Consider the following 25,245-nt stretch of genomic DNA (forward strand, 5'->3'; position numbering starts at 1 on the left):
ATATGCAAATTTTATAAAGAACACGAACACTCATGCTAGTCGTTACGCTACTGGATATCGCCGATATCCAGATTTTGGCGATATACTGGATATCGCCGATTTGGGTGCCCTCGAAGTATGGGACCTAGGCGCATGCCTAGTTTGCCTAAGCATAAGATAGGCCCTGCATTTTTCGTGTGTGTGTAAGTAATATTTTCGTTATCAGGAATTGAACCACCCCATTCTGTTTATGTTGATTAGCTGACGCTTGACTGTACATGTAAATCTCACGTAACTAATATTCTTTAATTGGTAATTGTAGGCATTTCATTTAAATGTATTTTAGATTAAAATTAGTTCCTGCGTCTCTGCTAAGTCTTTGTACTACTGTACATGAGGAAGGAAGCATTCACCAAATTCGCGCTTGGAAGCAGTTTCGCAATTGTTCCTCTAGGGTGCGTGTGTAGCTGAGGAAATCGTATGACGTTGATAAGTGGGTGATAAACAATCACGTGTTGATGAGAGATATATGTTATAAAGTTTAATGTTTTGCTTAGTGGTTCTGTCAGAAAATCATTATTGGTTTGCTTTGTGTACCTTTAACATTAGCCATGATGGGGGGAATTGGTAAAGAGATACGTGAAGCCGATGATACTGTCAAAGCGATCTGTGAAAAAGTAAGTTTTTGTATTTTTGAGAATATTTTAACTTCTAATTATATTTAGCTATAATTTCACTTTCAGTGCACAAACAAAGTTTATTTAGATATAACCTAGTCTTTTTGTACTGTTCCAAGGAGATGTAAGGTTATTTCTCCCAATTAATTTATTTTTCGTTCCATACAGCAAACTGAACTATGATAGCAATCATATTTACAGAAACGGCATATGACTCAGATATGCGTTTTTTTTTTTTTTTACGCTTAACCCAACCTAACTTTACAAGTCTGTCGAGCTGCTTAATATCTGTATATATCATGAGAATAAATTCAAGTTTTAGTTTGGGTGACGACAAAAAAAAAAAAAATTCCATTTGCCCACTACAGAAATGAACATTTCGTATATTTTTGCTTTCGATTGTTCATGAAAACATGTTGTATTCTTTTTTAAATGGAAAGGTTACTCAGTTTTTAGTTGGTTATACGAACAATTGTGAACATTTCTCTAGGATTTTTTAGGTTTGAGGTGATTGATTCAACGAATTAGATCACATCAAGTATGTAATCTAATTTGAAGAAACCGGAATAAATCATGGGGGGGGGGAACCCGTACTCCCTCTGTCCGAGTTTGGCCAACTACAACCTTGATTGAAGACGCCTTTAGATATTCCTTTAATCTGGGACAGGACTCAAATCCAGATCTCTCCAAATGAGTGACAAGTAGTGAACCCACTATACAGGACACCATAACTGTAATATTTTTACACTATGCTCCACAAGATGACAGTGTATTCTCCACCATATTTTATGTTAGAGGTGCATAGTCACTCACAAAATTCATGATACTTGCTAGTTATCATCCCACCAGTAATTACATCACCACTGTATTGGTGCAACCTTCATCACCAATAAACAAAAGATAAATATGCTGGTTAGGTTATATTAGATTTACTTGTAACTTACTTGTGGTGGAAGGGGGTATAATTAACAAATACCAAATTCCTTACCCAGTGCTTAGAAACTGCCCAATGTCATTTTGTCAATTTCATGTCTTTTGTAATAGTCAGTAGTATGCAGTAACAAATGATCTTCAAGAAACTATGATCAGCTGAGTACCTGTACTATTTTTAACAGGATAGTGAGTAATCACCCATACAAAAAATAAATAAAATAAATTTTCGTTTATGCTCTGGGATGGCCACAGAAAGCCATAGGAATTCACAAGATAGAAATAGAAGAACATTACCATATTTAATAGTCACACCAGGCTTGAACCACAATCACTCAAAATATGCATACTTCTATACCCTTGCACTTGATCACTTGGCTATGGTAAATGTCAGTATTATTAGTGAGACTTAAATCAGGGCTAAATTCTTGAAAATCACAACCCAATTTCCATAACAAATATTATAAACTGCAACTGTATTCCTGACAGAGGTTCAGATAGCCTATTAAAGGGGAAAATAAAGCCAAAAATTATAAATTAAATAACATAAGTAATATGATAATCACGAATAATTAGAGAATAGTAATAATTGGAGCATAATAAAAGTTTAAAATTGCATATACAGGTTTGAGCAAACAGGATGATAACAAGATTGAACTAACTTGATAAAAGGTCATCAGCATCATGTTGTCTATTAAATCCAGGAAGTTGTGATTCAGAGGTACAGTACTCTATATTAAAATGAAGTGAATGAATATCTGATAGCTACCGTATTTCCCCATGTATAAGACGCACCTTAATTTTGGGGCCCGAAATTTGAAAAAAAAATGTATTACATAAAGTTATTGAACTCAAGTTTTATTCATCATAAAATTCATACAGCTGATCACTGTCAAAACTCCCATCCATTAGCTTGTCCTCATGTGTCTGATGATGAATCACTGTCTTCATATATTGCCTCGTCCTCAGTTCCATCTATGGCATTTGAAATGCCACACTTCTTAAATGACTTGACAACGATCTCAATCTTGATATTATCCCAGGATCTTTTCACCCAGGTACAAACTTCTCCTATAGTTGGTTTCTTCACTCTTCCTGCTGGTGTCAAATTGTCCCCAGAAGACTTCATCCATTGGTTCCATTCGTCTCTCATGGCAGCTTTGAAGGGTTTGTTAATGTTGACATCAAGTGGTTGGAGCTGGGATGTCAAGCCTCCAGGTATGACAGCAAGTTTTGTTTTTTGCTCTGCAGCAATCTTCTTTGTATTTTTTGTTATGTGTGCCCTGAACTGATCAAGCACCAATAGGGCAGGTTTGTGTAAGAGCCCACTTGGTCTCCTGCTCCAAACTTTCTCAAACCAGATCTTCATCCCATCCTGATCCATCCAACCCTTGTCATGAACGTGGACAATCACTCCTTGAGGAATGTCTTCTTTTGGCATTGTTTTGCATTCGAAAATCAGCATAGGAGGCAGCTTGGTTCCGTCGGCATAACAAGCTAGAACAACTGTATAATGGCTCTTTTCATGTCCACTTGTCTTCGCAGTTACAGTTTTCACCTCCATATCAACAGTTCTGTTACTTGGGACATCAAATTGAAGGGGGACTTTGTCCATATTTGGAATCTGTCCCAACTGAAACTGATGTGTCTTCCGAAATTGAATGACAAAACAATGAAATTCAAGGACCTTCTGCTCATAGCTTTCAGGCATCTTTTGGGCAAGTCTGGTGCATGATGTACACATGCTTATTCCATTTCATGAGCCTGAAGCACCAATTGTGTCCTCCTTTGAAGTCAGTAACTTCTTTTTCATCAGCAATTCTTCTTGCCTCATGCTGAACCATCTTTGTGGACACAGAAATTCCAATTGCCCTTTGCTCCTCAATCCATATCTTCAATTCCCTCTCTAAATCAGACCATTTTGCTGACTTGCCTCTAATGGCCTTCTTCTGCCGTGGCGTTTTCAGTAGGGTTTCTTCTTCCTGTAGCCAGTCTCGGATTGTTTTCTCAGTTGGAGGAGGACCAAACTTACGTTCAGCAGCACGATTTCCATTCACTTTTGTAAACTGCATTACTTTTAACTTGAATTCAGCACTGTACGAAAATCTTTTCTGAGCCATTTCTGGGCAGAATGTGGCAAAAACGTAACCTAATATACTGGTAACAAGTGCGAAACAATGAGCGCAAAGACAACAAGCGCGAAAAAGCGGGAAATGCAAGTAAAAAAAATCTACAACCGCTGTATAAGACGCACCCAGTTTTTAGACCCCAAATTTTTTGAAAAAAGGTGCGTCTTATACATGGGGAAATACGGTATATAAGAATTTTTATTTTTTCCAGAATAATAGTTTAACAACTGCTGCAAGCATAGGTGAAATTGATTCTAGCACTGCTTCAATTGGAACATGTAGTAGCTTAAAAAGCAGTGCAGAGGGAATTACAGGGTTTGCTAGGGGTGGTGCTCATGAGACAAGCAAATATATGGGTTTTATTAGGACCACTTCTTACCTAAAAGCAGATGGCGTAGCTACCATGTAGGCAGGCAAGGCAATTGCCTGCGGGCCCAGGCCATTGCTCGGTGTCTTTGGCTGTCTCCTCTTTTCGCAATTTTCATTAAGTAAGTAGGGGCCCGAACATGTTCTTTGCCTCCGGGCCCGAAAAAGGGTAGCTATGCTACTGGTTGTATACTATACTAAAGCTAGGAGTATATTAAATGAATATGATGTATTTGAAGTATTGATTGTCATCAGTTGCATACATTATAGGGGTATCAGAAACATGGTACCACTCAGACATATAGGAAGCAGAATTTGAATATGATGATTACATGTACAGAAAGGATAGGAGGGGATATACTCTTGATTAAGAAGCACACAGAATCTAAAGTATACACTTGGTTCACATGGGTGGTCTGTTGAGTCAGTTTGGTGTGACTTGAGCTCTAGGGGGGGGGGAAAGGCTGTGATGAGTATAATGAACAGCTATATAGACAGAGTGGGGCAGTCAATTAGAATGCTTTATAATGGAGGAATTTAATTTTTCAGGTATTAACTAGAACTTGTGGGTTAGTAATCACACAGTAGCAGAACTTTTCTGCATTTATTGGATGACTGTTTCTTATGCCAGCATGTTAGAGAAGTAGTGACTCTTCCTAAACAAGGAGTCAGTGTTTCCCTTCACTGCTGAAGAGAACAATCAGTGACTCTATGCATTAAGAACCTCCAGATAAAGGACTGAGTAAGTAGCAGTTCTCATAGTGTACTGATGTGGGATTTCCTCAAACTTTTAATTATTGTCAAGGGAAGGGATTTTATTTTTGTGGCTGTGATGGTCTTAAGACATTTTTAAAAATTTTTTCAGTGGGACCAACTGATGATGTTTCAAATTGAGAAGTGTTCAAGAAGTAATCATAAAACTGCTAAGCTTTTTATACAACAAGGAATATGTTCAAGGTTTAGGCCTAACTGGATGTCAGATGAACTGATGAGACTAGTGGCAGAGAAGAAAAATGCATCAAATGATTATAAATTTTCAAGGGACACAGTTCCAAGATGGGTTAAATTTAAAAGTGTCTGCAATTCTGCACAGACACAATAGGAGGAAGTATATGATGAGAGCCTTGTCAATCAGTTTGGCCCTAGAGGGATTGTGCAAGGCTCATGGGGGTAGAATTTTTCTCTGTGTGATCTGCGCTTGTTCACAGGAGAGATTTCTTCTACTGGGATGGGATACACTTAAATAGAAAGGGTGCAAGAATATTTGCTGATGCTATTGAGGCAGTATTAGGTGGGTTGGAAAACTGTGAGCTTTGGGTGATACACAGACTAAGAGACTAACAATGGCCGCAAGCAGAGGAGAAAGTGATTCTTGCAAGTCTTTTATTGAAAAGACTAGCAGCCTCGAAAGCAAGGTGCTGGGGATTTCAAGGACTGCTTGGAGTTATCATGAAACAAGTAAATACATGGGCTGTGTTATGGTAACTAAGAGCAAGAACAGGTGCATGTATACTTACATGTACACCAATGCTAAGAGTGTAGTAAATAAAATTGAATTTGAAATTGCTGGTCAAGACATCAAATGAACACATTGTTGGGATATCAGAGATGTGGTGTTGCTCAGATATAAGGGATGTAGAATTTGAATATGGGAGTACAATATATACAGAGAGGATAGAAGGGGGCAGGTGTTATGCTGTTAATTAAGAAGCACAAAATCTAAGGCAGTACAGTACATCCAGTTGACATGGTGGGCAAGTGCAATGTTGTCAGTGTGATGTGACATAAGCTCTGGAAAGCAAAAATGAGAGTGGGAGTATGTTATAGGCCTAATGACCCTGATGAGTACAACAAGCTGTACAGAGAAATAGTGAGCCAATAAATCAGAATGTCTTATAATGGGGGATTTTAACTTTCTAGATGTTGACTGGGATTGGGGGGGGGGGGTTGGTCACTCACACACTAGCAAGATTTTATGGATTTATTGGATGACTGTTTTCTACAGCAGCACATTAGAGAGGCAATAAGAGGGAATAATAACTCTTTATCTGATTATGAGCAGTGATTATTCATCCGTTAAGAGTGTGCAGATAAAAGAACCACTAAGTGGCACTAATCACAATGTATTGATTTAGGATTTACTTAAAGGTGTAACCATCGTTAAGGGTAAAGGGAGAGGTTTTTGCTTTTGTAAAGGTGACTGCAGTGGTCCAGACAATTTTTAAATTCTTTACAGTGGGACCAACTACTATTACCATCATCAAATTCTAAATGGGTAGCATTCAAGGAATTACACATAGAAGCTACTAGGCTTTTCATACACTAAGAAATACTCCTCAAAGTGTGGGCCAAATGGATGTCAGATGAACTGATAAGCCTTGTGGCAGAGAACAAAATTGCATGGAATGCATATAAATTATCAGTGACACAGAAGCTTTTTTCTATATTCTTTCTTATGTAAATACCAGAAGAAAGGGGATGAATCAAATTGGTCCACTCGATATCGATGGTTTATTGTTGATGATACTTAGTTGCTGAAAAACTGAATGGGTATTCTGCATCCTCATTCACACACGAGGAATTCACACAGGGAAGGGGATGCTATAAGTTTATTAAACTCTTAACAGGGAGCTAAATGATTTTGTAATAACTAAGAGGAAAGTGAAAGAGAAATTTGTGAAGTTAAACATAAGAAAGGATTGGATATATCCTGAGGTGGACGGGATATATCCAATTGTATTAATGGAGGGTAGTGAAGTAAGTAAGCAAACCGTTAGCATTAATTATGAGAGCATTTTTGGATTCAGGGGAGGTCTCCCGTAGACTGGAGATGTGAAATAATCTCCAATTTACAAAGTCGTATCAAAGTGTGACATGAGTAACTACAGACATTTAACTTCTGTTGAAGGAAAAATAGTCATTGGTAAAGCTGACCTGCTAGCATCCCGTTTTTCTTCCAACGCGTGTATTAATGACCTTGGTAAAACACCTCCCACCATTCCCAACACGCTCCATTCAATGCCTCCTGTGGTCTTCTGTCAAAAGGATTTTGACGACTCTTTATGCTAAGAAAGCTCCAGGTCCTGATGGTATTTCTCCACTTGTTCTCAAAACCTGTGCTCCTGAACTTACCCCTGTTCTTTGCTGCCTTTTTTCACTTTCTTATTCCAAAGGTGTTTTTCCTTCTGCATGGAAATTTGCTCATATGCAGCCAGTACGTATAAAGGATGACAAATCCCTCCCATCCAGTTATTGTCCCATTGCAATTACTTCTACTCTTTCTAAAGTAATGCAGAAATCAATTAACTGCCAATTCTTAAACTACCTAGAAACCTTCCGTCTGATCAACGATCGCCAATATGGATTCGGTCAGTGTTGATCCACTGGTGATATTCTAGCTTATGTTACCCATTTATGGACAAATTCAATGGAAAAGTTCGGTGAAATACAAGCAGTTGCTCTTGACATCTCAGGCTTTCGATCGTGTTTGGTATAAAGCTCTTCTAAACAAGCTTCCATCTTATGGTTTGCCAACTGTTTTTTGTAATTGGTTATCCAGTTTACTCTCTGATCGCTCACTGAGGGTGATGGCTCTCTGTCTTCTAACTTCTCCACTAATGCTGGTGTCTCCCAAGGTTCAGTTCTTTCCCCGACTCTTTTCCTCTTGTATATTAATGACCTTCTTCCATTGACTGGAAATCCTATCCATAGTTTTGCTGATGATAGCACATTGCATTCCACTTTCCATTTTGAGAAACCTTGCCCTGCTCAATCAGTTTCAACTTCTCGAATATCCCCTACCAATTCCTTAAATGCCAATCTCTAGTGGGGCAAAGACAACTTAGTTGATATCAATCCTTCTAAAACTCAGTCTTGTCTTATATCTCGCAAAAAGGATTCTTCTGCTCCTATGCTTATCTTTAGTGACACTCCGATTTCTAGGCAAAATGATATATCTCTTTTGGGGATTATCCTGCCTTCTAATCTCTCTCTTGGCACAAGCACATTACAAATATTGCTTCCTCTTCATCAAAAAAACTTGGTTTTCTCTTTCGCTCTCGGCGTTACTTTTCTTCCCAACAGCTGCTCCCTCTGTATAAATCGCAAATCCGCCCTGCCATGGAATATTGTTCCCACATCTGGGGTGTTGCCCCCAAAACCTCTCTCAGGCTTCTTGATTCCGTTCAGAAGAGGGCAGTTAGGTTAATCAATGATTCATCTCTAACAGTCTCTCCACTCACTGTCTCATAGACGTTCTGTTTCTGCTGCATGCCTCTTCTACAGATATTTCCATGGGCACTGTCCTTCTGAATTGGCTTCTATAATTCCTGCTCTCTCTTTCAAAACAGTCCGAACACGTGCCGCCACCAGCCAACATCCATTTACTGTGTAACTTCAAATTCACAGAACCAACTTTTTATCTTCCTCATTTATTCATTCAATTGCCGTTTTCTGGAACAACCTTCTTTCATATGTATTTCTTGAAAATTAGTCTACAGAAGTTCAAGTCAAATGTCAACAAATGGCTTGTTTCGTCTTCTTAACCTCCAACCAAAGCATGGTACTAAGTACTATAGGTTCTAATACCTCGTGTTTGGGGTTTTCATAAAAAAAAATGAATGCAGTATCATCAAGACAATACCATGATTATACTTCAGACACAGTATAGGTTTGTTAAGGGGAAATCTTGTTTGATGTGGATACTATGATGTGGTCACAAAGGAACTGGATGCAAAAAATAATATTAGTATATCATTTACTTGGATTTCAGGAAAGCTTTTGATTCTGTTGCACATTAAAGAAAACTGCTGTACATACTGGAGCAGTGTGGCATTAAAAGTAAGTTGCTGCTTTGAATAAAAGGATGGTTGAGTGGGAGAAGACAGAGTGGTAATCAGTGGACATTGCTCTTTGTTAATGTTATTAGTGGAATCTCCCAGGGTTTGGTGTTGGACCCATTGTTTTCTATATCTGTCAATGATATTGATGAAGGTACATCAGGCTTAATGTCTAAGTTTGTAGATGATACAAAGGTTGGCAGGGTTTGTTAATGAGAGTAATGTCAGTATGCTACTGTGACAAGATCTAGAAAAGTTAGACAATTGAAGTTTAACATTGACAAATGCAAAGTACTGCATACAGTTAGCAGTAACCCCAGAGAAACGTACCAACTTGTGTTGTACTACACTCTGGGTAGTGGAAAATGAAAAAGACCTGGGTAATTGTGCATCAGATATGAAATTCTCTGAACGGTGCAGACAGGCTGCCAGGACAGCTGATGGGTCAATGATATACTGAAATTTTGCTAGCAGGGATAAGGAGGTGATTATCCCATTGTATAAGGCAGTGTCAGACCACACCTTGAGTACTGCATACAGTTTTGGAGGCCTCATTTTAAGTACAGAGAAGGGCAACAAGATTGTTGAGGGGAACAAGGTAGTGCTCTTACCAAGAAAGGTTTCAGTTCTGCAAATTGCAGAATCTTGACGCAAGGTGATCTGATTGAGGTGTTTAAGGCTTTGAATGAATTGACCAAGCTCAGTGCTAATTGGATTCTTCTTCTTGCTCAGACCACATACACACGAACAGCCACAAATTCAAATTGAGAAAAGATGGTTATGTTATAGCTGTTTGAAGTTTGCCTTTAGCCAGCGAGTGGTTGAACGTTGGAACAAACTTCCGTCTGTTGTTGTGGAAGTTGATAGCTTAAATAAATTCAAGGAGGAACTAGACAAACTGTTGGAAGGAATCAATAAATGAAATGGGAGGTGCCTTTTTTTTTTTGCCTAATGTATAAGCTTGCTTTCTTGCATCATTTAGCATTAGTAGAGGTGTATGATGCAAGAAAGCAAGCTTATGCAACATCAGCCAAAAAAAAAAAAAAAAACTCCACTCCCATTTCACTCCTCCGTTCGTTCGAAATACCTGTCCAGCTGAGCCTTAAATTTATTTAGGCTATCAACATCAACTTCCACAACAAGGGATGGAAGTCTGTTCCACCAACCAACTGTCCGCTGGCTAAAGGCAAATTTCCGCACATCTCTCCTACATCTGTCTTTCCTCAATTTGAATTTATGCCCTCTCAGGTGATTATTCTAAGCAAGAGGAAGAATCCCATCGGCATTGAGCATACTCAAACCATTCAAGGCTTTATACACCTCTGTCAGATCACCTCGCCGGTGTCTAGTCTCCACATACTGTAATTTGCAAAACTTAAGCCTTTCTTCGTAAGAGCAACCCTTTGTTTCATTCACTAATCTTGTTGCCCTTCTCTGTACTTGTTCCAGCAGCTCTACATCCTTTTTGAAATGAGGCCTGTATACACTACTCAAGGTGTGGCCTGACCATTGCCGTATACAAGGGAATAATCACCTCCTTATCCATGCTAGAAAAATTCCTGTATATCATTGACAAGACAGCCCGTCTGCACTGCTCAGAAAACTTCATATCTGCCTGCACAATTACCCCCAGGTCCTTTTCATTCTCTACCACTGTCAGTGTAGTACCATAGAGTTGATATGTTGCTCTGGGGTTACTGTTTCCCATATGTAGTACTTTACATTTGTCAATGTTAAACTTCATTTGCCACCTCTCAGCCCATCTGCTCAACCTTTCCAGATCCTGTTGCAGCAGTATAGCATCAGTAGCGTCCTTAACAACGCTGCCAACATTTGTATCATCTGCAAACTTGGACATTAAGCTTGATATACCATCATCAATATTATTTATAAATACAGAAAACAACAATGGACCCAACACTGAACCTGAGGGACTCCACTAATAACATTAGTCCACGATGAGCAGTGTCCATTGATACGCTGCTAATGCCAACTTACAGTAAGTACATACTAGTCTGCAATGAAGTCACCAGGGGAATTAGGCAAGCTAAAACGGATTGAGAAGTGACTGAGTAAGAATGCAAATAAAAGTAGTGAACAGCATTAGTCCAGTAGATATGAATGGTATAATTACACTGGTTTACAGTGTATCTGGGGTTTGAGTAAAAGTATGTGGCAGTTATTTATGCATGTTTACCGATTACTAAACTGAAGTCCATTGGTTTCTATCACGTAAAATTTTTCACAATTTATTAGCAAAATATTACCTAGGTATTATATGCAAATGTGTACATAACTATAGTTTCTGCAGTGGTTTACAAGTTTTATACCCCTATATTCGTAATCAGTATCAAATATTTGCCTCAAATACAACAGATTGTGCATGTTTAACCCGTAACTACACATACTGCAAGGTAACCGACCTTGACCCAGGAAGGTAGACGGTCCCTCACCCTGCTCTTCCGGCCCATCTGCGATTCCTAGAATTTTATTTTCCGAGTGGAGTCTGGGAGACTCCTGTGTGTAGTTATGGGTTAAACTTGTATGAGCATGCACTCGCTTGTTTGTATAGTCCACTCAACGACAGAGCCTATATAAGTGGCACATCCCTTATGCAGTTACAGTACTCCTGTAAAAACCGTTGTGAGCTCTCATGGTGTGTTAGTTTTCTTTTAGTATGGCAACCAGAAAGTGTATAAACAGTCCCGACATATTTTGTTACATATGTGGTTGTATTGTTCCTGTAAAGCAGAGGTGAAATATTACCAATTTTGTAAAAAAATTTATTATGCATACTTTGACATAAAACTAGGCGATCAGGATAAATCTTGGGCACCCCATAAAGTATGCCATACATGTGTCGAATATCTTAGAAAATGGAGTCAAGGAAAAAAAGGTGTGCTTGCCATTTGTTATTCCTATGGTGTGGCATGAGCCAGTAAGCCATGCCGAACGTTGTGTATGTGATGTTAAAGGTTACAATTCAAAAAATAAAAAACACGGTAGATCTGGACATCAAATATCCAGATCTGCCGTCAGCCATAAGATGGGTTCCGCATGGACCTGATCTGCCTGTAAAACCTCCACCAGAAACTTTGGAATCCACATTTTCTTCCACTGAAGCAGAAGCTAAAGGGGTTAGTAAAGAGGAATGTTATCAACCAGAAAATATTTTAACGCCACAGCAATTCACGCAAGTCAGACTTGAACAATTTAGTAACGGACTTAGGTCTTCCAAAGTATGCTGCTGAAATTCTAGGATCCAGACTTCAAGCGAAGAACTTACTTGCTCCAGGTACATAAATCGTGAAAGGGAGTTTATACAATATTTTTCACAAGAAGGTCCTCTCGTATATTGCAGTGATATTGCTGGTTTAATAAGTGCCTTAGAAGCTCCATCATATGTTCCTAGTGAATGGAGACTATTTATAGACTCTTCTAAGACTAGTTTAAAAGGTGTTCTCTTGTATAATGGAGATAAGTACACATCTGTGCCAGTTGCTCATTGAGTCTACTTAAAAGAAACTTATGACAATCTAAAGTTGCTTCTGGAGAAAATTAAATATCAAGATCACGAATGGCAACTGTGTGGAGACTTAAGTGTTATATGTTTTGTTGGGGTAACAGGGTGGGTACACTAAAATGCCATGCTTTATTTGTGAATGGGATAGCAGAGCTAAAGCGCTGCATTGGACAAAGAAGTAATTGGCTCGGAGGCACAATCTTACACCGGGATCAAAAAATATCGTGCACGAAAGTTTGGTGAAGCCAGATAAAATACTTTTACCTCCACTGCATATCAAGTTAGGCCTAATGAAGCAATTTGTTAAATCATTGAATAAGGATGGCAACTGCTTTAAGTACCTTTACAGTAAATTTCCCGGTTTATCTGATGCAAAACTTAAGGAAGGTATCTTCATTGGTCCCCAAATTAGAAAATTTGCTTTTAGATGGTCAATTTGAAACTACTATGACCGACATTGAAAAGGAAGCCTGGATTGCTTTTAAAAGTGTAATGGAAAACTTTCTAGGAAATCATAAATCACAGCATTATGAGAAAATGTTCAAAATATGCTCGAAAAGCTTCGCAATTTAGGTTGCAATATGAGCATCAAAATTCACTTTTTGCACGCCCATCTTGATTTTTTCCCCCCAAAAATCTTGCATAGGTGAGCGAAGAACAAGGGGAGAGATTCCATCGGGACATAAAGGAAATGGAGCAGAGGTGCCAGGGAAGGTGGAATACAAGCATGATGGCAGACTATTGCTGGTGTTTAAAAATAGAGAAACACTGTACATAAAAGAAAAATGATTAAACGTTCTTTTCAAACAAAGAGACGACGGTCTGATTAATGAAAGTTTCAGAATTTTGATTAATACTTGTTAGTATTTACATATTTTTTGATATATGAAAATGTAACCCTATTGATTTGTTATTACTAAATACAATAAAGTTTTTTACTTTCGTAAAAAACAATACTTTTCCATTTCTTAAATTGTGATGTATCTGGATGTGATATAAAAAAATCTAAGTCATATTTGAAATCACAGCAACATATTTTGGCAGTAGGACCTATTGAAATTCAAACCCCAGTGAACAAACTTAAATTTGTAAACTACTGTTATTAATATACCTGTTCAGGTTCCTGGCAAACTGAATAACTCTTTTGCATCTCTTTGTGTATGAAGAAGCTTTTAGTAATGGAGATACCAAAAGTGTACTACATTATAATTGGGAGCTAAATGATTTTGTTGTAACTTAGAGGAATTGTTGAAACTAAAAGTGAATAAGGCATGTGGGCTGATGGAACTATCCAATTATATTAAAAGATGCAGTGAAAGAGGTAAGCAAATCTTTAGCCATCATTATGAGAGCATCTTTGGCTTTAGTAGAGGTCCCTACAGATTAGATGTACAAATGCCTACCTGTTCACAAAGAGATCAAAGGGCATAGTGGGTAATTACAGCCTGACTGCTGTTTCAGATAAAATAATGGAGTCAGTGATTATAGAAATAATAGTGAGGGATGACACGAATGCCAGATTTGTTAGAGGGAGATTTTCTTTGACCAACTTTTGCTAATTAGCTATTATGAAGCAGTAACAAAAGAACTGGATACAAGAAATTATTTAGGTTTCAGTACAGCTTTTCATACTGTTCCACTACATTACTGTTGTCCAAATTGGAGTGGTGTGGCACTGCCCTTGAAATATTGTTATTAGTGTAGTTCTTCAGGGTTCAGTCCTGTGGGCCTTATTGTTTTTGATATTTATTAATGATATAAAGGTTGACAGGGTGGGCAATGAGAGGAATTAGGGTATGCCACAGACAAGATCTAGAAAAATTGCACAGCTGTGCAGAGAAGCACAATTGGGGTTTAATATTGATAAAGCAAGGTAAGCATATGGATAGCAGCAATCCCAGAATAACATTCCAGTTGGGTGGTTTGTGCCCAAGGTAGTGGAGAATGAAAATGATCTAGGGATAATGGTACAGTCTGACATGTTCTCTTAGTAGTGCAGACAGGCTGCTAGGACTTTCATAAAGTTCTGTCAATGAAATACAGGAAATTTTCCAGAAGGGACAAGGTGATTATGCCATTGTATAAGGCAGTGGTTAGGCTACAGAGGTCTTGAAGCTTTATTTTAAGATGGATGTAGATCTCTTGGAACAGGTGCATAGGAGAGCAACAAGATTAATTAGAGACACAAAAAAGGAAACTCTTATCAAGAAAGTCTTCAGTTCTGCAAATTGCATTATGTGGAACTAGGCACTTGGAAGGAGACCTAATTGATGTATTTAAAGGCTTTAAATGGATTGAATAAACTAAATGCTGCTGATGATGCTCTTTCTCAGATGACACACACATAAGGGAACATAAATTTAAATCAAAAAGGATAGTTGCAGTATAGATGTTTGAAAATTTGCTTTCAGACAGAATGGTTGATTATTAGAACAAACTTATATGGGTCACAGTAGTGGGGTTGTTTGAATAAATTTATGGAATGGAAAGTTTAGACAAAGGGAATGGACAGGTGATTTTTTTTTTTTTTTGGCCAACGCTGTATCAGCTTGCAACATTTGCTGTTACTAATATTAATGTGGAGGCCAAGGGTTATGGACACACTATGATCATTACCACTTAGTGAATCCTTTATTTGAAGATTCTTATTACATGATGAATCACTGTTGATAATCGGAAAGAATATTGTTTTCTCTTGTTGCTTCTATTAATATTGCTATTCTAAAAGAGTACCTTCTAATCTTGGTATAGAAGGTAGTCTTTTAGCAAATCCATGAAGGTAGCTGCCACGACATTAGTTTCAGTCAATCAATCAATATGTGAAAAGTTAAAATCCTCTTTATATTCTTTATTTAATTATTCATTAGTTATTTGGAGTATAGCATACTCTTATTTGTATTTTTGTTTTCTCGGTACTTAAATCACACCAGATTGACTCAGTAGTAGACTGCAACTCATGTGAATTTGATGTACTGCTTTCAAGTTTGTCCTCAATCAGTAGTGTAATCCCCCCCCCCCCATGACTACTTGTTACACATTATACTCACCATATTCAAGTTCTGCATTCCCTCAGAGTGGTACAGCATTTCTGCTATTCCCATAATGCCTGCATTTATGACTTAACTGATACTTAAAATTCGTCAAATTTATTTACAATGCTCTAAGCGTGTCCAATCTCTGTGAAAGCATTCTCATCTGTTGATGTATGAACTTCGGTAGAAGTTCAAGATGATAAACCTTTATTGTACCCTGGAAAAATTCCAGACACTAAAATTCAGCCCAACGTATGGATTTTTCTCAACATCAGAAGCAGACTGCCTTTGCTTTATACCACTTATAAAACAGTTATAATATTAATTGTACGCTTTCAGAATTATACAAAACAAAATATTGAAGTCCAGATATTTATATCTGGTATCGTTTATGTACTTTTCAACATCTACGGCAGAATGAAAATCTTAACTGTTCAGACAAATGAAGTTTCCATTAAAATTGTGCATAGCAATGGCTGTGTGTATATTAAGCTTTAACTTTTTAAATATTTAGATAAATACAAAAATATCAAACTTTACAATTAGGGTACTAAAACTATTCCTTTACTTCAATTTATAATGCTAGTTAAAGAAAAAAAATTCACAAGCTCACAAGACTAGTGACCAATAGCAATAATATAGATTGAGCTACTTTTGTGCCCTCTTTTTTACCCTTTCAAGCAAGTCTTTTTATCTTTCTTGAAATAAGGCTTTCAGATCTATATGAAGTGGTTTGACCATTGATTTGTATAGTGGAATACTATCAATAATACAAGGTATGGCTATTAAATAATTAGAATTTGCAGTATAATAAATATAATGCAATTTTGTAACTTAGAAGTTATCCCCTTCAAAATAATTGCCTTGGGTTTGCACACAATATCATACATTTCTTCCAAACACAAAAAATTTCTGGAAGTTTTCTGTAAGCCCTTTTAACACTTTGGTTGTTTTTTTTTCTGCATCTCTTAAATGGACTGAAAATGAGTTAACACTTTTCAATTTAGGGAAGAGAAAAAAGCCACAAGGGGCTAGATCTGGTGAGCAGAGTGCACACACAGTACATTCTCTGTTCACACAAAAACTGGTGAACAGTTTTTGTCTTCTGTGTGCTGGAGCATCCAACCATCCTTTGACAATTCAGGTCTCTTCCTTTGAATTTTTTTGTGCAGCCTTGTTAGAACTTCAATGTAGTGTGTTTGATTGATAGTCTAGTTTGGTGGGATGTATTCAGCCGTAATAATTCTTTTAAAATCATGGAAATCAAGAAGCATGGCTTTCATTTTTGATTTTGACATTCTTGCATTTTTTGGTCTGGGGAATTTTGTCTTCCATTGCATTGACAGTCTTTTAGTTGATGGGTCATACTGGAATAGCCAACTTTCATCATAAGTAATTTACAGTAGTTTGGATCTTCCAATTTTTTTCAAAACATCTTCAGACTTGGCGTCTTCTCATTCTTTGATTTTAATCCAAAATTTTTGGCACTCTTTTCTCATGGCTAAATGCTAAATTTTAAGTTAAAATTTGTCCATATTGAGTTCTGATGCAACCATTAGAATGATTGCAGTTTCGTTATATAATAGCCACACCTTGTATACAGAACTTTTTCCAGAAGAGATAGAGGATAATTACCTCTATCTACCAACTGTGTGGTACTACACTTAAGGTGGTAGAAAATGAAAAAGACCTGGGAGTAATTGTGCAGTCAGATATGAAGTTCTCTGAGCAATGTAGACAGGCTGCCAGGGCAGGTCATGGGGTTTTGTCAATGATATATAGGAATTTTGCTAGCAGCGAAAAGGAGGTGATTATCCCTCTGTATAAGGCAATGGTCAGGCCACGCCTTGAGTACTGCGTACAGGTCTGGAGGCCTCATTTTAGGAAGGATGTAGATTTACTTGAGCGGGTACAGAGAAGGGCAACAAGATTGGTGAGGGGAATGAAGGGATCCTCTTCCCAAGAGAGGCTTAAGTTCTGCAAATTGCAGTGGCTGGAGACTAGGCACCTGCACGGTGATCTGATTGAGGTGTATAAGGCCTTGAATGGGTTGAGCACGCTGAATTCTGATGGGATCCTTCCACTTGTTCAGATTACGAACCTAAGGGGGCATAAATTCAAATTAAGAAAAGACAGAATGTAGAATAGATGTGCGGAAATTTGCCTTTAGCCAGCGGGTGGTTAATTGCTGGAACAAACTTCCATCTGTCGTTGTGGAAGTTGATAGGTTGGAGGAACTGGACAGGCATTTGGAGGGAATGGTGTGATTTTTTTTTTTTTTTTTTGGCTGATGCTGCATAAGTTCATACATTTGCTTTCTTGCATCACATGCCACTACCTCCATCTCTACTGAAAACATTTTTGTATATTATTGACAGTATTCCATGTGCTGCCCTTGCAGCACACGGAATACCATCAATTTTGAATAATACTGGAGAAATGTTAATCTAAACTATTGAGAGAACTCCATTATCTGCCAGATTCTTTTCATCTGCTAGTGTTAAAGCAACCTTGTAATTGCCTTTTTTTTTTGACCAATTGTATAATTTTCTCTGTCATGGTTATCAACATGTAATTATAGTGTAATCAATTGTAATTAGCCATAAGCATAATCCATTTATTTGATTATACTGTACTCATAATTCAAATAATTAATACAGTAGTTAGTTTCATTTCATCATCTCAGTAATGATTTTTCTCTCTCTGGGACATTCTGAATGATTGTTAGTACTTGTTACTGTTCTGGAGGGATTGTTTTGAATAATTTTGTTCAATTGAATTCATATTGGCTTTTAAATTTTACATTTACTATTTGTGTATCAAGTACAGTAAACTACTGCTATAGTGCTTTCAAGGGGACTGGCTCCCAAGAGCTCCATAAGCAGGACCCCACATCCCTTTTGGCTGTTATTTTCCACTTCAATAAGTGGTTTTTTTTTTTTTTTAAACCTCTTTCTTTAAAAATTTAAAATTCTTAAAGATTTTATAAAATTAAATGTTTTGAATAATACTGGAGAAATGTTAATTACAGTAAATCCCCACTATTCGCGGGGGTTACGTTCCTGAGAAATGTCGCGAATACCGAAAACGCAAATACTGAGTTATAGCTCCCACAGTAATAAAGGGGTTCCGTTCCAAAGTATGAAATATATAAGAAAAACTAGTCTAAAATTTTGTCTATGTATGTATTATATGTACCTTCATAATATGAGTATGTACATAGACAGTACATAGTGAAATGCAAGCATCGAAATGAAAATAAGAAACAATTTAATATTAAATCTAATATTTATTAGAAATTTCAAACAAATCTTTCAAACCAGCACCTTTGCTAGCTAAAAAACTTTCCTGCCAGTGCTATCACCAGTTTCGCTAAAGTGTTGATAAAGGAGTTTTGCCTTTTCACGAATGATGAGTGAACTTAACGGAATTTTATTAGTTCGGTCTTCAATCCACAGATTTAAAGCCTTTTCAATTTTTTTCTAATTTAACATCACGAGTTACAGAGCAAATTTTTGAAGCAATTAGCACGTTTTCACGGACACCACGGCGGATTTTTTCTTCCGATTTTTTGATTGATCGTACCGTTGACTCATTGATTTTATGTTTTGCAACTGAAGAGACACTTTCACCATTAGAAATTTTGTCTAATAACTCAATTTTATTTGCTAATGTCATCACCTTCTTTGATATTTTCACATTTCCCTTGTTATTCGTAGCCATATTTTTGTACGGGTAAAAAAGAACTTGTCCACAATAAAGGCACTTTCTTCCGTTAACACGAAAAAGTCTGTTTTACACTGCAAAACGGTAGATTTATCACTTTTGTAAGCATATCAATTTATAAATTGATAAATTTATTCAATTTATAAACATATAAATTAAAAGCAAACTACCAAACCTTCCATGACAAGAACATAACACATACTGAACAAGGATTAGCAAGAAACATCCACGCTCGCGATTTTGTCACCCCTCTCCCCCAACCCACTGAACGCTGTTTTGACCAGGAAAGATAATTTTAGCCACACCCATGTTTTTTTTTCTGGCGAAAAATATTAACGGCGCTTTAAAATTCAGATTTTTTAAAGTTTCATTTTATATTAAATCAGTGATCGCAAAACCGCAAATACAGATACCGCGAATAGCTGGGGTTTACTGTACTACCGTTTCTCCATCTTCAGTAATGAAATAAAGCAAATCATCAAATTAATAAATTTATTGATACCATGTTGAACATGCACAAAAAATACTGATCATTGTATCAAAATAACAGGTACAGTATTCTACTAGAATTTGTGGCTGCAATAAATCAGTTAACCAGTGAATTTTCTTGTAGTGAATGTTACAAAAACCTTGTGGGGGAAGGATATGAATGATTTTACTATTACCTTTTCATGTTTATAATATTCCTATATAAATACTGAGGCAGAATAGAATTTTTTTTTTTTTTTCCCATTGAAATTAGAAAGTATATTTCACCTGAACAAAAATTTTTTATTGTTAATTTAAGTGTTTTTCATAACTACATTAAATATTGGCATAATTTGTTATGTTGGAGTAATGTTGAAGTTTAAAGCAATAATGCCTCCACAAACTTAAATATGGCAAAGATTGTCATATTGCCACTGCAGTTAACAAGCACATTAACTGTGCATGCATAGTTTTCCTGTAGCTTTCATGATGGCTGTTTTAGATAACTTTTGTTTCCACACTAGGATAATGAAAGCTAAATTTTATTGGTTAGAGTTATTCTTCTTGATACACGCTCAATCAATATAAGATTCGTGCCATAACAGTGCTGTCGACTATTAATTCTTACTGTAATGATCAGCAAGTTGCCTTCATAAGAAATTTTGAAAGGATACAAATTTCAAAATGTTTCATGTGTGAAAATGGAATAACCTTGGAACAGTAATTCAGAAATTACTAGATGTCAAGAATTTTATGGAACCTATTGTGTGTGTGTGTTTTGGACAATTAGAGGAGGAAAATAAGTTTCATTGTTATAGTGATTACTGCATTAATTCAGGTTAAGATGTAGAAAAGATTATTTTATTTATCAGATATTTCAAAAGATTTTTTTTTTTTTATATTTGTGCTCTAAAGATGCGCTATTTTACAGATAAGGGAAGAAGTTCAACAGAAAGCAGGGCGAGAGTTTAAAGAATTTACAGCTTTGACGTTCAGAAGCCAGTTGGTTAATGGAGTGAATTATTTTATCAAGGTAAAGTTGAAGAGTAAAGACATGATTTATTCCATATAAAATAAAGTAAAATTTAAGCTTTGCCATTTTTTTGTTAAAAAAAAAAAGTTCTTTTTTGATGTCTATATATGAAAAATTTCTCTGATTTAAAATCTTATACAGCACACCCTGCTATAACATACCATCTTACAATGTGTATTTCAAATTGCATGCATATTTACTTTGACACATTGCCCACATACTGCCATGTTACACTCTTTCTCACTAGTGTCATTTCAGCCTACAGTTGTCCATTAGCATGTTTTGATCTGTTATATATTTTGTGTGTAAAAATTACTACAGTTCCCATATATGTATATATTTGAATAATGTTTGAAATTGTTGTAAACTGAATCTTTCATAATAAAAAGGTAAAGCAAACATCCAGAGGCAGCAAAAAGCATATTCCTCTACATGATGCTTGAAATATAAAAAATAAATTAAATTTTTTTTACTATTTTTGCTCTTCTGTCTTGCCATGCTGCTGGAATTATTATTATTAATTATTTTTTTAAATCATCATTCTAATTTATTTCTTTATGCTCAAAAGGTTTTCTAATAAACAGTCATCTGTAATTACAAAATCACTAATTTCACATGGCTCAGCTTCATCTTATTATTAGCCATATGGTGCAAAGAAGCATGAGACTTTTGCTGCACCAGCAAAAAAAAAAAAAAGAGAGAGAGAGAAAACACGAACAGAAGTAGAAGGGAATCACCAAGAAAGAGAAGAATGATGATATCTAACTCAGGACCTTGGGTTTTAGCATGAAGGGGTCTTTTGTCAGTAAAGACTGATGCAAAGTATCTATTCAGTTCATCTGCAACATCAGCTGGGTTATCTAAGACTTCCACACCCAGTGTGCACAAGGGTCTGATCTGATTAGCTTTTTTCACTATATTCACATACATGAAAAATTCCCTCATCTCCATTCTTTGCTCTTAGCCAGTGCTTTCTCATATACAGCCTTGGTCTCTAACCTTATGTGGTACTATTACAGATAAACTTGTACCTGTTGTAGGCTTCAATACTTTTCATCACTCTGTAACTATCCCATGCTCTATTTGACCAGCCAGCTCTACAGTCCTTCATTTCAGCAGCCTCCTCCTACAATATTTTCTTAAAGCTATATATGTGTTCATAGCTTCTGTAGTTTTTTTTTTTGCTTTAAAAGTATTCCATAATTCAAATGTATCTACTCTCACTCAGCAATTTTCTCAATTAATAGATGCCATATAGTGCCTTAAACTGTCAAAGTCATCTCTTATGAAGTTAAAACCCATGCCTTTAACTACTGCAACATCATTCTTCATCTTCCAAACTACAATTGCATAATCACTTCCTGACAATGGTTCCTGTACTTTAATTCCTGTGATGTCATCTGACTCATTGGTAATGATGAGGTCAAGAATGTTCTCACTCTCAGAGAAAATACTAACATGCTGGTACAAATAATAATCATTCATCTAGTTTATTTAAAAAAAATTTCCCCCAATGGTGACTTTCCCTCCCACTTATTCCAATCAATCTGGGTGGTTTTAATCAATTAATTTTAATCAATTAAAACCACTCGTTTGTGCTTGCCCATTTCATCTGCATATAAAGACTTGTCATACTTTTCACAACCTTCTAGTCTGTAGATTACTCCCACTCTCATTATACCTTTGCTTCCAAATAGCTCACACCACACATTCTATGCTGGCAGACTTGGCAATAGCTTTTTGCACTCAGGCTCCTTTTGAAAAGAAGCATGACTCCTCCATCCCTTCTCTCTTCTCCCTAAATATATTATACATACTATAGTGAAACTTGTCATCCCCAATTTCTGGGTGGCACCATATTTCTGTTAGTATTGATAAAAAAATAAGTTTGAAAATTGGTAAATACTGGTAACTTTTATGGAATCTATTCCAGATTGTTATATCAAAATGTGAATTCTATAGTACACATTTCTACTGTGCAGCAGTTTTTTTTCTCTCCAGAACACATCACCTGTTATAGCAGGGTAAGCTGTGTATTTATAGTAACTCTATATAAATCAGAATTTATGCCCGTATGTTCTTATTAATGTTTCATAATTTCAATTTTTTTTTTTTACTTTATTTGCAACTAGTAAAATAATTTTTAAAAAATTTGTATGCTGAATATTAATCTTCAGAAATATGTATGAACCTAAAATAGAGAATGGCAATTTTGTATTGCTCTTTATATTTCAGAGAAACAGCAATTCTGCTTGTCTGAAATACAGACAGAATGGCTCTATTTCAAATTAAGTTTACATTTCAGTTTGTTTAGGGCCAGCCACATGGGACTAAAGGAGTTATTTTTGTATTTATAGGAGAAAGTGGTTACATATTTGCACACTGTGTGTGTGTGTGTGAATCAGTATATGCACATACCATATTCAGATTTCCTTACTTGCATTCTTGCCATTAGCCAATAGTTTCTGCTATATGGTTTTTATGCAAATAAATTAGGAAAGACCTTGTCAGGTCTGATATGCATGTATCTCCAAAGGGCTGCATACACCTTATTATACACGAAAAGGAATACACTAAATAATATATTACACTATATTATTACTATATCAGAGGCCCAAAATTTTTATAGCTAATAAGGGAAATATGTCTGGCTTTGCATATAGGCAGGCTATGTAGATGTGCTTGCTGAATGAAGTTGCAGTCTAACAAGTTTTTCATATTCATCCAGAATTTTGAACGAAGTGAATGCAAACATAGAAAGATTGCTGAGTGGCTGCCCTAATCAATACTTAGCATCCATGCCTATCCATAGACCTTGAAATTGCTCCTGGGTCATTTACATTATATGACCTAAAGTATTCACATTCTCTCTCTCACACAGGTATTTGAAATAACAAGCTTTTAATTTGAAAACCTGATACTTAATAGGCCTGCATGATAGCCTCACTCTCCTGATCATACTTTATAACCAACTTCTAGTAAGTGTCAGCAAGAATTTGCCTTCATTTCTCCTGAAAAGCACTTGCCAGAGCTGGTATGGAAGGACACTTTGGCTACTTAATCCAGCACTCCAGTTTGCCCCACAGCTATTGAATGGTTTTGAGGTCTGCAAATGTAAAGCAATATACTTCAACAGGAAACTCTCCAGGCTGTCTCCACATGCAAATATGTCATTGCTGAAATGTGGTTTCCAAACTTGTGTGCAGTATTCTAGATATGGTTTAACCATCTGGAATGCTTTCTTTATAGCATAGGATAATCACCATTTTGATCTTTCTGGTAAAGTTCTTTCTTGCATATCACTAACAAAACCTTGGGAGCTGTCCTAGTGGCTTGTCTGCACTGTTCAGAGAAGCTGGATCTTTTACCTATTAATGTACCTTAAATTGGTGTTATGTGAAATGCATTTACTATTTGTTCTTGAACAGAAAGTGCGTAAATTCAAAGTGGGATAAGATTAGGTAGTGGGATTCAATGCCTAATGAAACTAGAAGAAAGTTGAACCATTGCTTCATCTTTTGCTGATACCACGCTACTCTGCATAGACAAGAAAATCTTCCCTATTGCAAAAAAAAAAAAAAGTATTTATCAAAATGAAAAAAAAAAAAAAAAATTGTCATGCATTTAGGAATTATGCATTAAAGAGATCACCGACCTACATTAGTGATGGCACACTATGTCCTCTACTGCTTATGTGCCTTTAAACCTTCTGCCAGCAACAACAACACCTTCCCACTTTTTGGTGTGTGCCCCGATCGACACGTCACTTTTGGTCTTCGACAGGTGGGAAGTAAAGCATGGCTTAGACTTACGGATTCCTACACACACACACACACACACTACTTGATACCCCTTCTGAATGTTTTTCGGACCCCAGTTTGGGAAATGCTGGCTCTTAGATTGAGCTCGAATAGCGTTGTCAGCTTCAGGAAGGAAAATCGTTTTGAATATTTTCGTTAGATTCTTTTAATTGCGTTAATTTGATTTTTAATTGTTTTAAATTGATTATTTAATTATTTATATTTTACTCTAATGTACCGGTAAGTTGTCGATTTTTCCATTTTAATTTCTGGAGGGTATCATATGGAAGTGTTCTACGTACTATATTGAGGTAAACTCCTCTTATTATTTTACTAATATTATTATCAACGTAGAACATATTGAGTATTACAGCTCTGATTCATACTATCTAATAAATTCAGTAAATAAATTCTACAACCAATTTATTACAAGAAAGCCTGTAAAGGTATTTATTGCTCTACTTTCATTTCAGGTTGTTATTAAAAAAAAATTTTAATGCTCTTCTCACTGCTTTGTAAAAATTCATTTTCTATTTTAGGTTCATGTTGGCAATGGAGATCACTTACACATTAGAGCCCATAGATCATTTAAGGGAGATGTTACTCTGTCAGCCTTTCAGTCAGGCAAAAATGCAGAAGATGAAATTGATTATTTTCACTAGATTCTTGGATGATGTTAGCTGTATTAAAATGAAATCAATTGAAAAAAAAATCTTTTCCAATTTTAATAAAAAAAACTACGTA

The 25,245-nt window shown here is 36.3% G+C and overlaps 1 protein-coding gene across 1 annotated transcript; it reads left to right on the plus strand.

Moving 5' to 3' along the window:
- The first annotated feature begins 429 nt into the window (after positions 1-429).
- On the plus strand, positions 430-25,245 carry LOC150081449 (cystatin-B-like). The gene is made up of 3 exons (XM_090379861.1): positions 430-656; positions 20,600-20,701; positions 25,041-25,245. The coding sequence occupies exons 1-3, from the start codon at positions 591-593 to the stop codon at positions 25,161-25,163; spliced, it is 291 nt and encodes a 96-aa protein (XP_090235987.1). The 5' UTR covers positions 430-590; the 3' UTR covers positions 25,164-25,245.

Source organism: Mastigoproctus giganteus, chromosome 8 (genome assembly GCF_048544385.1).
Source record: "Mastigoproctus giganteus isolate SK-2022 chromosome 8, ASM4854438v1, whole genome shotgun sequence".
NCBI classification, from domain to species: domain Eukaryota; kingdom Metazoa; phylum Arthropoda; class Arachnida; order Uropygi; family Thelyphonidae; genus Mastigoproctus; species Mastigoproctus giganteus.

Bases quoted from the DNA above. Each gene is read 5' to 3' on its own strand.
- LOC150081449 (XM_090379861.1), top strand. From the start codon at position 591: ATGATGGGGGGAATTGGTAAAGAGATACGTGAAGCCGATGATACTGTC. The intron at 657-20,599 runs GTAAGTTTTTGT...GCTATTTTACAG, and splicing joins TCAAAGCGATCTGTGAAAAA to ATAAGGGAAGAAGTTCAACA. The intron at 20,702-25,040 runs GTAAAGTTGAAG...TTTCTATTTTAG, and splicing joins GAGTGAATTATTTTATCAAG to GTTCATGTTGGCAATGGAGA.